The sequence below is a fragment of the Pongo pygmaeus genome, chromosome 6 (genome assembly GCF_028885625.2).
Source record: "Pongo pygmaeus isolate AG05252 chromosome 6, NHGRI_mPonPyg2-v2.0_pri, whole genome shotgun sequence".
Taxonomy (NCBI): domain Eukaryota; kingdom Metazoa; phylum Chordata; class Mammalia; order Primates; family Hominidae; genus Pongo; species Pongo pygmaeus.
In genome coordinates, this window is record NC_072379.2 from 138,010,954 (window position 1) to 138,026,529 (window position 15,576).

The window sequence follows — 15,576 nt, forward strand, 5'->3', positions numbered from 1 at the left end:
TGTTTTGTCTTTTTAAGTTTAAGGCAAAACCAAGAATGGGTGGTGGAGAGTCACTTGAGGAGACCATAAAGGCTCGACAAAGCTGACTTGTGGAGTGGGGAGAAGGCTGAGAGGAAGGACCAGTAGGCACGGGCAGGGCCTTGCCAAGGCCACAAATTGGTAGTGGCATGGATCCAAACAGTGCTGCAATTCTCCTAAAAGCTCTCAAGGTGTAAGAACAGAATTTGGTTGATTCACTTTTAGGTTCTGCCAGTGGATGAGACTTAAGGTCCAAAGTTCTGGATGATTGAAAGTATGAATTGAAAGAGTGATCAGGGGGCTGGGTGCAGTGGCTCATGCCTGTAATCCCACCACTTTGGGAGGCTGAGGCAGGTGGATCACCTGAGGTTGGGGATTCAAAACCAGCCTTAGCAAAGTGGTGAAACCCTGTCTTTACCCAAAATTACAAAAATTAGCCAGGTGTGGTGGCACACGCCTGTAATCCTAGCACTTTGGAAGGCCGAGGCAGGAGGATCACCTAAGGTCAGGAGTTCGAGACCAGCCTGGCCAACATATTGAAACCCCATCTCTACTAAAAATTAGCCAGGCATGGCAGTGGGTACCTGTAATCGCAGCTACTCAGGAGGCTCAGGTGGGAGAATCACTTGAACCTGGGAAGCAGAGGCTGCAGTGAGCTGAGATCACACCACTGCACTCCAGCCTGGGAGACAGAGTAAGTTTCTGTTTCAAAAAAAAAAAAAAGAGAAGAAAAGAGAGTGGTCGGGGCTGAACAATGGGCTGGAGACTAAGTAAGGGAGTGAAGACAGCAAGGGGCTATATGTGAGCAGAGAAAGACGACGTACGAAATGTAGGAGGGCAAGAGAGCTAAAAAGCAGGCTGGGGTCAGAGGTAGAATATAGAGGTTTGGGATTTCAGAAACAGCAGTTCTAGGCCATTTGCGGTGGTTCGTGCCTGTAATCCCAGCACTTTGGGAGGCCGAGGCAGGAGGATCAGTTGAGGTCAGGAATTCAAGACCAGCCTGGCCAACATGTCGAAACCCCATCTCTACTAAAAATTAGCCAGGCATGATGGCGGGTGCCTGTAATCTCAGCTACTTGGGAGGCTGAGGAAGGAGAATTGCTCGAACCCTGGAGGCAGAGGTTGCAGTGAGCTGAGATCATGCCATTGCTCTCCAACCTGGGCGACAGAGTGAGACTCTGTCTCAAAAAAAAAAAAAAAAAAAAGCAGTTCTAGAGTAATTCTGACTGATGACAGTGGGGTGATGGATATTGGCTCCCCAAATAGTGAGGACAGTGAAGACAGGTGTTAATGACATCTAAGGCTAGGGGTGTTGCATGGGTTGACCACAGTGAACACTGAAGGAAAAGGGAGGATTTTAAGTGGAGAGGAAGACTATGAGGCAGAGTGTGGAGAAGACTCCAAGAGTAAATGCAGGAGTTAATGGGGGAAGGGTGGGGAGGTGAGAGGGAAGAGGTAGAGACTGTTCCTACAGATACACACTTAACCTGCAGACTCTGCAGCTGAACTTCCAGGTTTAGAATCTTGGTTCTGTTACTCAGTAGCTGTGACACCATGCACAGGTTATCTGACTCCTCAGCAGAGGTATAGATCATGGAGTCAGAGTGTGTGACACTTGAATCTGGGAATAAATAAGACCATTCATGGGGAAGTGCATAGAGGGGTAAAAAGGAAAGATCCCAGAGCAGACTGTTTATTGAAGCTTGTGCATTTTTCAGGAAGAAGAGGGTGACATTAGATGCTGGGCAGGTTCACAAGGAAATGAAAAAGAGAAAACAGGAGGTTGAGATTGGGGGTGGTATTTTAGGATTGGAGCTTTTAAGACTTAAGCACTTCCTAGAACGTTCTGATGTCTCCTGCCGCTTTGATTCTGAAGCTCATTCTCAAGCTTATGGTCACTCAGGCACACATCTGTAGCACGAGCTTTGGAGCAAGTCACTCCGGGGACATGCACAGATATCACTGTTATAAATTCATCTGCTCTGGTCTTAGCCTTCTAAATGAAACCTGCCTGTTATCCCCTGAACTATTTCCAAGACATGTCCCAGAACATGGCCCCATGGCCCCAGACACACATGCTTAGCACTCAACTAAGTATTGCGTTTCATGGCAGTTCCCTTTACAGTAGCTAAGGTATGAGGGTATGAGTGGAAAGTGGTTGCTATTTAGCTTCATTTCTTTTTTCTTATTTTTTTTCTTTTTGAGACAGAGTCTTGCTCTGTCACCCAGGCTGGAGTGCAGTGGCGTGGTCTTGACTCACTGCAACCTCCACCTACCGGGTTCAAGCGATTCTCCTGCCTCAGCCTCCCAAGTACCTGGGACTACAGGTGTGTGCCACCACACCCAGCTCATTTTTGAATTTTTAGTAGAGACGGGGTTTCACCATGTTGGCCAGGATGGTCTCGATCTCTTGACCTCGTGATCCACCCGCCTCAGCCTCCCTAAGTGCTGGGATTACAGGCGTGAGCCACTGCACCCGGCCATAGCTTCATTTCTACCAAATGCTGGACTGAGGAGTCCACCAGAAACTAGGTAATGGCAGGTTTTCTTGGGCGCACTATGACAAAGTAAACAAACTCATAAAAAAAAAATCAAAAAACTCCAGGATCTGCTCATGCTTGGTTTGATAGCATTTTTGTGTGTTTCAATCCAGGTGCTTTGACAGCAATGACTTTGCTACACCTTGCTTTATTGATATTGAGGTCCAAGTCAAATGGTAGTTTTACCTTCACTTTATCAAATCTCTGCTGCCATAGAACTTGCTCTCCCTCTCCATTTCCCTCACTCTCTCCCTGCTCCCTCTCCACTGAAAGCTTTGTGATTAAAAAAGATAATGAGGCCGGGTGAGGTGCTCACACCTGTAATCCCAGCACTTTGGGAGGCCAAGGCAGGTGTATCACCTTAGGTCAGGAATTCAAGACCAGCCTAGCCAACATGGTGAAACCCCATCTATACTAAAAGTACAAAAACTAGCCAGGTATGGTGGCGGGCGCCTATAATCCCAGCTACTCAGGAGGCTGAGGCAGGAGAATTGCTTGAACTCAGGAGGCAGAGGTTGCATTGAGCTGAGATTGCGCCACTGCACTACAGCCTGGGTGACAGAGTGAGACTCCATCTCAAAAAAAAAAAAAAAAAAAAAAAAAAGGAAGGAAATAATGAGTAGAGAAGGGCTTTTGGAGAAGGAATGGCTGATAGGGTAATTCTGCTTATCACCATTTATATTTTTAACTTTTGTGCCTCAGTCTGGCCCTGTTCACACCCCCGAGACTAAAGGAAGAAATGTGTGTTAGCAGCTTTCAGCCCTTCCCTCTCTAAGTCCCCAGACAAAAGATGTGGGGGCCATCACCACCACTGTGCCTTGCCCAGGTGACTTGGTCATCGAGCCCTGGAATGATAAAGCTGGAAGGGGCAAAACACATCATCTCTCTCCCATTGAATAACTGGTGTCTGCAGTTGATGATGTTTTTGGAGGTACCTAGAAATAGATCAAATAAAGGCAGTAGAACCAAATTAATTACTTCTTTTTATTAGACAGTTCAAATTAAGCTTGAAGAACAGGAAGCAATACAACTCAACTATTGAAATATAAATAGTTGAGCTTAATTTATTCAACAAAATTTACCCAATATATCAGTGTACAAAGCATGCTGCTGGGCTAGGCATCAGGCGTGGCACAGCGAACAAGACAGACTGACTCAACCCTCAGGGGGCTTACATTCTAATGCAGAAAGCAGATAATTTCAGTTTGGATACATAATACAAATTATCAAAGCAAGGCGCAAAGTATTTTAAAAATAAGGGGTTTGGGAGGCAAGGATCTGACCTATTCTATAGAAGGATTCCTTAAGGAAGTAACAGTTGAGCCGATCTAAGGATGCTAGATATTCGCTAGGTCAGTGGAAAAAATCAGTGGTTCTCACTGTGGTCAGTGGGTTATTGGTGGTTTCATAATAACTGGGGACTACTCCCAGCACTGAGTGGATGCAGCCAGGGAGAACGATGTCCTGCAGTGTGTGGGTTAGTGCCACACAACGAAGAATTATTCTGTACCCTGTACGACTGTCTAATGTCCTGCTGGACATTTAGGTAGGACCTACAGCTTGTCCGAGAGAGTAACTCATTTGTTTTCTCTGAGACAATCTGTAATTTGTCTTGTCCTATTATCCTTAAGTAAGGTAATTTCGCTCTTTCTTTTCCCATATACAGATTATGTATATGGTCTGTTTTGTCTTTACCCTAACACTGGTTTTCATTCTAGTGTCCCCCACCCCTCTAGTTTCATTTTCCTGTAATTGTTTACAGGAAGTAGCCTCTAGTCGGCTCTTAAATCCAAACCTACTCATTACAAGGAAGAGTAAACATCTGTCTGTTTCAAACAGCGTAGTCATGCCTGAGCATTTACATAATGAAATTCATCTTCTTTTCATTATAAATTTCTTCTTTTCTATTTCTCCTTAATAAGAGAGTTAGGGCATTAAATTGATTTTTTAAGAAATTCATGTGTGTAAGTAGATTGTATTATCTATGAGTCATTTCACGACAGCAAAGAGAATGTTACAAAATATCTGCTCTGAAAAGGGTGAATAGATCTGATAGGGTTTGTGGTTGTCACCATGAATGGGCGTGGGGGTGGGGGCGCTACTAGCATTTAATATGTGAGAGCCAAGTATGCAGAACATCTTGCAATACATTGGACAGTTCCTCACAATAAGAAATTATTCTGCACCCTATACGAATTTTGAATGTCTCACTAGACATTCATGTATGACCTATAGCTCGTCTGCAAGAATATATCCTCATTTTCTCCACTTCGATAACTGTACATTTTCTTGCATAGTATCTTTATTTCAATAAAGGTTATTTCGTTCTTTCTCTTATATACAAATAAGTATTGTCATATGCAAAGAAGTTATTGTATCCCTAGTTTTTATTCTAATGCCCACCCATATCCCTGCTTTTACATTTTCCCACATATGATCTGATCTCCTACCTTCTAAGTTCAAATTGATGCATTATAAATAGTTGTAAGCATCTGACTACTTCATTAGGTCTTCAATTACAGTTGTGCCCAAGTTAGGTACATTTTATTTCCTCTTTATGTTCATATCAGTTTTATTTAATTTTTAATTTATTTCTAAAATTGTGTGTAGGTGGAGCATATTACCTCTGAATTGGATTTGGAGGATAATAAAGAAGATGTATTTCTATTTGTCGTTTAGAAAAAAAAAGGCAGAAATGCCCATTGAAAACCACTGAACTAGCTAAAAATGGGAACCACAAAACTGAAAGGAAGCCAGAGTGGCTTGCGCAGAAGAAACTAAATGATAGAGGGGTAGGGGAGGGAGAGAGCACATGGGGCCATGATAGCGGTTTTGAACTTTATCCTGAAGACTTGATGTGTGTTTTGAATGTGCATTACTAAGTAAATTTTAAAAAATATAACCTTCTTGCTCTGAAGAAAACACAGCAAACAACTTAGAAGGGAACAGAGATATTTAAGAGGTAAAACTAGACTTAGAAACTGCTTAGATGTTTATCACGAGGGAGAGGAAGGAGTCAAAGATGACTTCCAGATTTCTGCTTGAGCCAATGGGTAGATGGTGATGCTATTCACTTACATACAGATCCTGAGAGAGGAACAGGTTCATGTGAGGGAGGTAGATGGAGAGTTCCACTTTGGACATGTTGAATCAAAGATGCCTGTGAAATATCCAGCTAGTGGTGTCTAATGGGCTGTTGGAAAGAGTTGGACAAACTGCACCCCTACAATGTGAGGGTCAAGTTCAGAAAATGAACACTCCAAAACGAAAGCTACCATGAAAGAAATAAGTCTATGAGAATAAGCATTTGTAGTAACCCTCCCAGAAAATAACTCTACTCTAAAAAAACTCTCTATTTTTTTTTTTTTTTTTTTTTTTTTTTTTTTTTTTACTGGTGGAGCTGTTTAAGCTAAGGAGTTGTGGAGATCTCTGTGATGATCCAAAGTCTGACTAATATAAAATCAACTCTGATGCTAATTAAATCTGACTTATAACATGTCTGCTAGAAGAAATTATAACAGGAAACTTTGGTGACTGGTAAGGAATGTTGAAAAGGGAAAATCAGAAGGAAAAACCTGGTTCATAAGAAGGAAGGAAATATTGGTCCAAGCACATCAAGGGCTCTAAGTAAAAACCGATGGTACTACAATTCCACATAATCCATTACATTTGGAAAAAGAAGCTCCTGGTAGACACAGGGCCTCTCTGGGATATTGTTCTTTGTTCTGATTCTGTGCTCACCAGGAAACAAATTTCATCTCCGTAGGGGGCCCGTCCTTCAGTAGGAATGGCCTGCTCCTAGGTTCTTGGCTCATTTGCCAAGACTACAATAGCACTCGCGTTTATCAGTTATGCTTGTGTGAAGCTGGTTATTGCAATTCATTGTTCTCAAAATACTTTCATGAAAAGCCTGACCTGAGAAAAAGCCTTCTCTGTAATCATATTAATTAGAACATAAATGTCTACTTTGCCATAATTATACAAAGAGCCCAAATGGGCAATTAACTCCAGTTGGTTGCGTCTCTCTGAGCCTTACTTGCCAGCCCTTATTACCGCATTCCAGAGAGAGTCAACCTGAATGGAGTTTGTCCCCTAAATAAATGTAGCGATAAAGAAAAGCGTGCTCCAAATCAGTTTCATCAGAATGATAAGGTACAGTACTGCAGCTATGTCTGCAATAGCTTTTCAATTTTACTTTTTTTTCCCCTAGCATGTCCTTAAGCATTTTCTCCCCAGCTTTTCACAATCTTTCTTCTAAGGCTGTAATGTCTTATATCCTTAATAGGCATGTTTAGATTTCTCCCAAATTTTCCAAATTAACTTTCTTTCAATGGCATACAAAACATTGGCATACAGTAAATTAAAAGGGTAGACAGGAGAGAAAGGTTGCTGCAATTACAGAAAATTTAGAAATCAGCCTTTACCAGTTACATCTGAGACAAGGTAAACTTTCCAACACATTGGAATCATCAGAAGGGCTTTAAAAAGTACAACTGCCAGCCAGGCATGGTGGCTCACACCTGTAATCCTAGCACTTTGGGAGGCCAAGGCGGGCAGATTGCCTGAGCTCAGGAGTTTGAGACCAGCCTGGGCAACACAGTGAAATCTTGTCTCTACTAAAAAATTCAAAAAATTAGCTGGGTGTGGCAGTGTGTGCCTGTAGTTCCAGCTACTCGGGAGGCTGAGGCAGGAGAATTGCTTGAACCCGGGAGGCAGAGGTTAAAGTGAGCCAAGATCACGCCACTGCACTCCAGCCTGGGCGATGGAGTGAGATTCGGTCTCAAAAAAAAAAAAAAAAAATACAAGTGCCTGGCGCTAACGCCCAGAAATGATTTCATTGGCATGGGGTGCAACCTGGGCATCGGAATTTGTTTAAAACCTCCCAGATGATTCTAATATGTAGCAAAGTTTGGGGACCACTGATCTAAGACATTAGATAACTGGGCAGGAAAATATAAAACTTTAACTCCTGTCTGGGGCAATTTAGTTCTGTAAGGGAAAAGAATGGTTATGGCATCCTTCTGACGCTGTATTCATCGGTTCTAACTAATCACGCAGGCTTTGTCTGCTTCAGTATATTCAATCACATATTGTGGGTAAATCTGGTCTTTCTGAAAGATGACAAAAACGGAGGGATTCAACCTGGTATCCACACAGCTATCGAACTGTGGAGGGGGGCTCGTGTACGTCATACTTCCTTCAATAAACTTTCCAACCAGGACTTGGGCTATAAACATAACGACGTTTTTTGCATCATACGGGCAATTTTTGTGGGAATAGATGGCATCTTTTGCAAAGTAAATTCCTAGAAAGAATCAGAAAGAAAAGTTAAGAAATATTATAAAAGAAGGTATACAGCTTATAAGATTTGTTATATACAGTCAGATGGGCGTGGACTAAGCATATGTCAATAATACCTTACTGATATTTATAAACTTTCCTTTGCACTTAAGAACATGTTTATGATGCAGGCGAACTTAAATACAGTATATAACCCTATAGAAATGACTGAGGAATATTTGCTACAGTGCAGAGCTCACGCTGATAGTGTGAGCCATTGGCTGCAATGACCAAATGACAATGACACAGTGGCCCAATTGATGCAATTCACCCAGTGTGAGCTGAATGAGCCAACTTGGAACTGATGAGTCAGTTGATGCTTCATCCTCAATTCTAAAACAACCTCAGATAATGATTGCTGCTTCCATACAGAGCAGACCAACAATTTCCTGCCAAGTTAAAATTTTTATTTTTATCATTGTCAAGTGCTACTCTGGGCAGATGCGGTGGCTCATGTCTGTAATCCCAGCATTATGGGAGGTTGAGGCAGGTGGATCACATGAGCCCAGGAATTTGAGACCAGTCTGGGCAACATGGGGAGACTCCATATCTACAAAAAATTTAAAAATTAGCCGGGCATGGTGGCGTGCACTTGTAATCCCAGCTACTCAGGAAGCTGAGGCAGGATTGATTGAGCCCAGGAAGTTGAGGCTGCAGTAAGCTAGGATCACACCACTGCACTCCAGCCTGGGCAACAGAGTGAGACTCTGTATCAAAAAATACTAACAATATTTTCTAAGAATGCTACTCTGTCATTTTAAAGACCATAAGTAGATATTGCAAACTCCTATTTCCATGCAAGAATCAATAAGTAAAATGAATTTGTTTTACTTGTGGTAACAAATGTTTAATATACTTTCCATCTACTTTGTTTTTGTTCTTTTTATCATTTTATAGTTAGATGTTTGAATTCCAGAAACGTTGGTTATCCTGAGTAGGTCAGATACTAGATATTCTGTGCAAATGATGTTCTACTATATTTAAAGTAAAATATGGAAGTCTACCTATACTGACCTACCACATCCAATCCCACTCCCCTTCCCAAAACAGTTTATGGCTGGTGGGAATTCTTTCACACTTGTTTCTATGCATTCACATACATATATGTGCATATACTCTAATATAGTTTTATGGTGGTTTACTTGTTCATAAATAGGATCATAACATATGAACTGTTCTACAACTTTTTTTTCCACTTTAGTCCTAGAAATCTTGCTATGTCAGTACATTCAGCTCTCCTCTCTCTCTCTTTTTTTTTGTTGTTGTTGTTGTTGCTGCTGTTTTTGAGACAGGGTCTCTGTCACCCAGGCTGGGGTGCAGTGGTGCAATCTTGGCTCACTGCAGCCTTGATGTCCTGGGCTCAAGCAATCTTCCCACCTCAGCCTGCCATTCTAATCGGTGCAAGGCAACAGCTCATTGTGGTTTTAATTTGCATTTGCCTGATGATTAGTGATGTTGAGCATTTTTTCATGAACCGATTGGCCATTTGTATTTCTTCTTTTGAGAAATGTCTATTCAAGTCTTTTGCCCATTTTTGAAACTTTTATTTGCATGTATTTTATGTATTTTATTACTGTGCCGTTAAGTTTTTGCTTCTTCAGTATCTTCTGGGATAGCTTTTTCTTCTGTGCACCTCCTCTTCTGGTTTAGGAACATGGTGTGCTTTTTCAGTGAAGATTGTCTCTATGTGGCAGGGGGAGCTCAGGCATGAGTTAATCCAACCATGAGCTCTGGAAGTCTGGTGGCACATCTTGGGTGCTTTGTGCATCTGAATATCCTCGATGACCAGAGAATCTACAGCTCAACCCTTACGTTCAGCATCACCCTCTGCATTTTTAAGTGTGTACAGCAAAAATTCAACCCTTTTGGGGTCACCAACTGCGTGCCCAGCCCCACTGTTTGGTCTGGGCACTCCTACCAACTCCACCCTCGTAACGTTGGAATGGTACACATTGTTTCTATACAGTGACATCTCTCAGACACTTGCTGGCTTTTCATATAGGCATACTCTCGATGGCCTGGGCAGTTTCATGGGTGTCCTTAAAGTGAACATGAAGATTTGAGCCTCTTTATTTGCATGATTTCATGGGGTTTTCTGGGTCAAGTGAATGGTGAGCCATTTTCACAGATCACCTCAGGCCACTTATGGGAACAGCTTGCACATTTTAAAATTGGGTTATTTGTTCTCTTGCTGTTGAATTGTTTGAGCTCCTTATATATTTTGGATATTAATCCCTTGTCAGATATATGGCTTGCAAATATTTTCTCCCACTCTGTGGGTTTGTCTGTTCACTTTGTTAATTGTTTCCTTTGCTGTGGAGAAGCTTTTTAGTTTGATGCTATCTCATTTGTCCATTTTTGTTTTTGTTGCATCAGTTTTTTTATATCACACTTATATAATCTGGAATCTATATTTTCTTTTTTTAAAATTCCCTTTATTGTGTTAAGAAAGTTCATTTCTATTCCTACATTTCTAAGTGCTTTAATTTTTTCTTTTTTGAGACAGAGTTTTCCTCTGTCGCCGAGGCTGGAGTGCAGTGGCAGGATCTCGGCTCACTGCAGCCTCCCCTTCTTGTGATCAATCAACTCTCCTGCCTCAGCCTCCCGAGTAGCTAGGACGACAGGCATGCGCCACCACGCCCAGCTAACTGTGTATTTTCATTAGAGATGGGGGTTTCACCATGTTGGTCAGGCTGGTCTCGAACTCCTGACCTCAGGTGATTCACGCACCTCGGCCTCCCAAAGTGCTAGGATTACAGGAATGAGCCACAGTGCCTAGCCTAACATTTCATTTTTTAGGATAAATATTTGTTTGAATTCTAACATAGGATAGACCTGTAAGAAACTGATGAGTTTTAATTTCACCTATCATATGTCACTTAAGATGGTCACTACATTTCCCATTTCCTCCAAACACTTCTAGGTAAGTTTCACTGATACATTTAAACTTAATAAACTTATGAAATCTCATCAATAAATTCATTCCCCAGCTTAAAACCTTTCATTAGTTTCCCATGCCCTTACAGTCAAGTTTAGCTCTTTATGGTCATATCTTGTTCCATTTCTCCCTTCTCCACTATGTGGTGACTCTACAAGGCAGGGGAATCCTACCCTATCTCTATCCTTGGGAACACCTCTCTAGCTGGGTTAGTTGTACACAGGACCCGTTCCTTTTTTTCTTTTTTCTTTTTTTTTTTTTTTGAGATGGAGTCTCGGCTGGTGTGCAATGGCATGATCTCAGCTCACCGCAACCTCTGTCTCCCGGGTTCAAGCGATTATCCTGCCTCAGCCTCCCAAGTAGCTGGGATTACAGGCACGTGCCACTGCACCCAGCTAATTTTTATATTTTTAGTAGAGACGGGGTTTCACCATGTTGACCAGGCTGGTCTTGAACTCCTGACCTCAAGTGATCTGCCTGCCTCAGTCTCCCAAAGTGCTGGGATTACAGGCGTGAGCTACCGCGCCTGGCCTGGACCTGTTATTTTTCTCTATAGCAGCCCAACATTTGCAATCATTTAATTTTTTTTTTTTTTTTTTTTTTTTTTTTTTGAGACAAAGTGTTGCTCTGTCGCCCAGGCTAGAGTACAGTGGCACAATCACAGCTCACTGCAGCCTCAAACTTCCGGGCTCAAGCAATCCTCCCACCTCAGCCTCCTTAGTAGATGGGACTAGAGGCATGTGCCACCATGCCCAGGTAATTAAAAAAATTTGTTTGTAATTAAAACAAAAAATTAGACAGGGTCTCGCCATGTTGCCCAAGTTGGTCTCCAACTCCTGGGCTCAAGTGATCCTCCCACCTCAGCCTCCCAAAGTACAGGAATTACAGGTCTAAGCTACCATGCCTGGCCACAGTCATTTAATTAATTATGTAAGATAATTATGCAAAATTTGTTTGGGGCCATGTCTAACTTGTTCACCACTGTGTACCCACCATCTAGTGTACAGAAGACACTCAAAAATATTTGCTGACTGGCTGATTGACTTCTTGCCTTTTGGGGCAAGAATTGATTTAATCCTAGTTGTATGAGTTGAACTCACTTTGAATCTGTGATAAACTATTACTTATTTCCTAAAGATGAGTGATTCTTAGTTTGGTTTTTTTTTTAATTTTCTAGTTTTTATTTATTTATGAAGTTAATTCCCTCAAACATTAAGCTAAGTGTGAAGTGCAGTTTTTGGTAAGCTTGCTTATTAGTTAAAAATGGACAATAAACATTTACATTCATAAAGATTTCTTTTTTTTTCTTCTTTTTTTTTTCATTTTATTGTTATTTTACTTTAAGTTTTAGGGTACATGTGCACAACATGCAGGTTTGTTACACATGTATACCTGCACCATGTTGGTGTGCTGCACCCATTAACTCATCATTTAGCATTAGGTATATCTCCTAATGCTATCCCTCCCCCCTCCCCCCGGTTTGTTTGTTTTTAAGAGTTGCATGCAGGCCAGGTGCGGTGGCTCACACCTGTAATCCCAGCACTTTGGGAGGCCGAGGCAGGCAGATCCCCTGAGGTCAGGAGTTCTAGACCAGCCTGACCAACACGGAGAAACCCCGTCTCTACTGAAAATACAAAATTAGCCGGGCGTGGTGGCACATGCCTATAATCCCAGCTACTTAGGAGGCTGAGGCAGAAGAATCGCTCGAACCAAGGAGGTGAAGGTTGCAGTCAGCCGAGATCGAGCCATTGCACTCCAGCCTGGGCACCAAGAGAGAAACTGTCACAAAAAAAAAAAAAAAAAAAAAAGAGTTGCATGCATCCAGGAGCGGTGGCTCACGCCTAAAATTCCAGCACTTTGGCAGGCTGAGGTAGGCGATTATTTGAGCTCAGGAGTTGAGACCAGCCTTGGCAACATGGCGAAACCCTGTCTCTACAAAAAATACAACAACAAAAAATTAGCTGAATGTGGTAGAACACACCTGTTGTCCCAGTTACTCGAGGGGCTGAGGTGGTAGGACCACTTGAGCCCAGGAGGTTGAGGCTGCAGTGAGCCGAGATTGTCACCCAGACTGGGTGACAAAGTGAGACCCTGTCTCACAAAAAAGAAAAAATTGCATGCAAGAGTTTAGGAGCAAAAAGAAAGAGCTATAAAGATTTTGTGTGTGGGCAGACCTGTGACACGTCAGACCGAGGTGACCCAGTGTGGCCTGAGATGGGGAGAGGCCTCTTCTCCCCCTCTTTAATTAAAACCAATCTGTGACAACTGAAGCTTCAAATAGCTTCGCAGGCATGGACATGGGCTCAGGAAGAGCCAAGCCAGAAGTGAGTAGACAACAAGACCAACAGATGGAGTAGTTTACAAGCACGTATGAAGACTTTTGTCACTCCCAGAAAGAAAACAGAAGACAGGGACTAAGGTCCAGCACTCAAGCTCCAAGTCAACTGATTCACTCTCATTTGGGCATTTGATATTACCATGAGCTTATTATCTCTCCGGGACCACTAGAGCCTGGACACTCTGGTTAATACAAAATAATTACATATACCTCCTAATAGAAGCACGTATAAAGCCCGAGTTATGACTCTACTAGTTACGCTTCTCTATCCCGGCACTAACCTTTTCCATATTTGTTTTCATGAGTTTCATGTAGGAAACTGTCAAAATTATTCACACAGATAGATTCCACCCAGGCACGGCTTGTCGCATAAAATAGGAGTTTTCCTTCTTCCTTCATCTGCGATTTCTTCCTAATATAAGAAATGTGAGACTTAACACCGAGACATCCCCTTCCCACTCCAGTTGATAACATTAATCCCAGCTAAAGTCTAATCATCTAAAAATTTCATTCCATCAGCTTTCACAGCGGAGCTACTAACTTTAAGGCAGCAGCTGTACAATGATAAATTTATGAAAACTTTTAAAAGATAGACACATGAAATCATTGAATTGTAAAACAGTAAGGCTGAGAGAGAGAAGCCGGAGTTGATAGCACGAAAAAAAAAAAAAAGACTAGAGCCTAAAGGAGCTGTTAACTACTAAAATAAATCAGTGAATATAAATCTCAAAGGACGGATATTAACTAATCCTTTCCAGTTTTATGTAAAGAAACATGATAACATGGCCACCAACCGTGTAAATTTATCCAGGAGCTCTGAGTTCTCGATCCTCTTTATCTTTTCAATCTTGAAATTTTTCATGGAAGCTTTAAAATGCTCACTTACTCTGACATATTCTGGATGTAGGTGATGGATCTCTGACAACTAATAAAGTTTAAAAATATATAAACGTGAAATAGGAAACATTTAAAGCATGATACATCCACATATGTGCCCCCTTATGCCATGAAGTATTGTTACCAGGGTTCTTTCTAACAGCAGATAGGATGAGCTGGCTTAGGGTTCCCACATCTGCCAGCTCATTCCCGTAATTAACCAGAGAGGCAGCAGGCCTGTCTGTCCAGGCCAACTTAAAGCTAGCAAAGCACTATGCCTAAGGGAAAAGGGAAGTCCCCTGCAGTCTGAGTTAGTCCAGTAACCTCTTCCCAATGCAAGGGAAGAGGAATTGAGGTGCCATGCAGTCCAAGCAGACCAGCCTGCACAAAAGCTGAAGCCAGCATGGGGAAGCTAAGCCATCTAGGAATAGCTGTGTTCCAACTAGGTTAAATGACACAGTGAGGCACAGTTTGTTTGACTCCCATAGAAACTTGTTAATCGTAACTAACGGACAAGTCATTTTTACTCTGTGAGTTCTAGTTTTCTTGTCCATAAAATAGAGATGTTAATATCCATTTCACATGGCTGTTGTGAGGATCTGCCCAAATGAGACTGTGTGTGGCTGAACTCTGGAAACAATGAGGTGCCCTATAGCAGTTAGGTGATCTCTGGGAAAGAGAACCATTAGATGACTGCCTTTCAACCTTGATCTAAGAGTGTTTGTTGTTGTTGTTTGTTTTTTGGAGACGGAGTCTCGCTCTGTCGCCCAGGCTGGAGTGCAGTGGGCAGGAGTGCAGTGGTGCGATCTCGGCTCACTGCAACCTCTACCTCCCAGGTACAGGCGATTCTCCTGTCTCAGCATCCCAAGTAGCTGGGACTACAGGCTCATGCCGCCACACCTGGCTAATTTTTTTGTATTTTCAGTAGAGAGGGGGTTTCACCGTGTTTTCCAGGCTGGTTTTGAACTCCTGAGCTCAGGCAATCCGCCCGCCTCGGCCTCCCAAAATGCTAGGATTACAGGGGTGAGCCACTGCACCCAGCCGATCTAAGAGTTTTGCGGGAGTAATTCATTCATCCAGACAAACACATACACTTGTAGCAAAGTACTTTTTCTAACTTTTAACAGACTCATCCACCAAACATGTAAAACCAAGTACCTTATATTTCTTTGAGGATAGCAAGCAAAGGTCCTCCTGAGGACGAAAGGTCGCAGTTAAAGACACTGATGAGGTCTTTGCTGGCTGATGGCTACAAATAAAGAGAAAGAATTCACTTAACTCTCTGCTCCACAGGCCCAAGTGACGTTTTCTCTTAACTTCCAGCCACTATGCCAAGGATGCCTAGAGAAATACACAATATTTATTTCTGTATTTTTCTCTGGACTACATCCTCGCATATACCTGGTATAGATGTACCAGTAATCATGTCTTTTAAAAATGCTGCAATTATTCATAATCGGTCAATTAAATGCCATTTTCCTATTGACTTAAAATGTAAAAGTATTGACTCTTTTTTATATTTCTGC

General features: G+C 42.1%; 1 protein-coding gene across 2 annotated transcripts in view; it reads right to left on the minus strand.

Moving 5' to 3' along the window:
- Positions 1–3,528: 3,528 nt before the first annotated feature.
- The window catches only part of ZC3HAV1 (zinc finger CCCH-type containing, antiviral 1), a 64,745-nt gene continuing 52,697 nt past the window's right edge, over positions 3,529–15,576 (minus strand). For both annotated transcript variants that reach the window (XM_054495227.2, XM_054495228.2), the window contains exons 10-13: positions 15,209–15,299; positions 13,969–14,099; positions 13,456–13,586; positions 3,529–7,863 (exon numbers count right to left, since the gene is read on the minus strand). In XM_054495227.2, the coding sequence (XP_054351202.1) occupies positions 7,601–7,863; positions 13,456–13,586; positions 13,969–14,099; positions 15,209–15,299 (616 nt within the window). In that variant the 3' untranslated portion in view covers positions 3,529–7,600. The remainder of the gene's footprint in view (positions 7,864–13,455; positions 13,587–13,968; positions 14,100–15,208; positions 15,300–15,576) is intronic.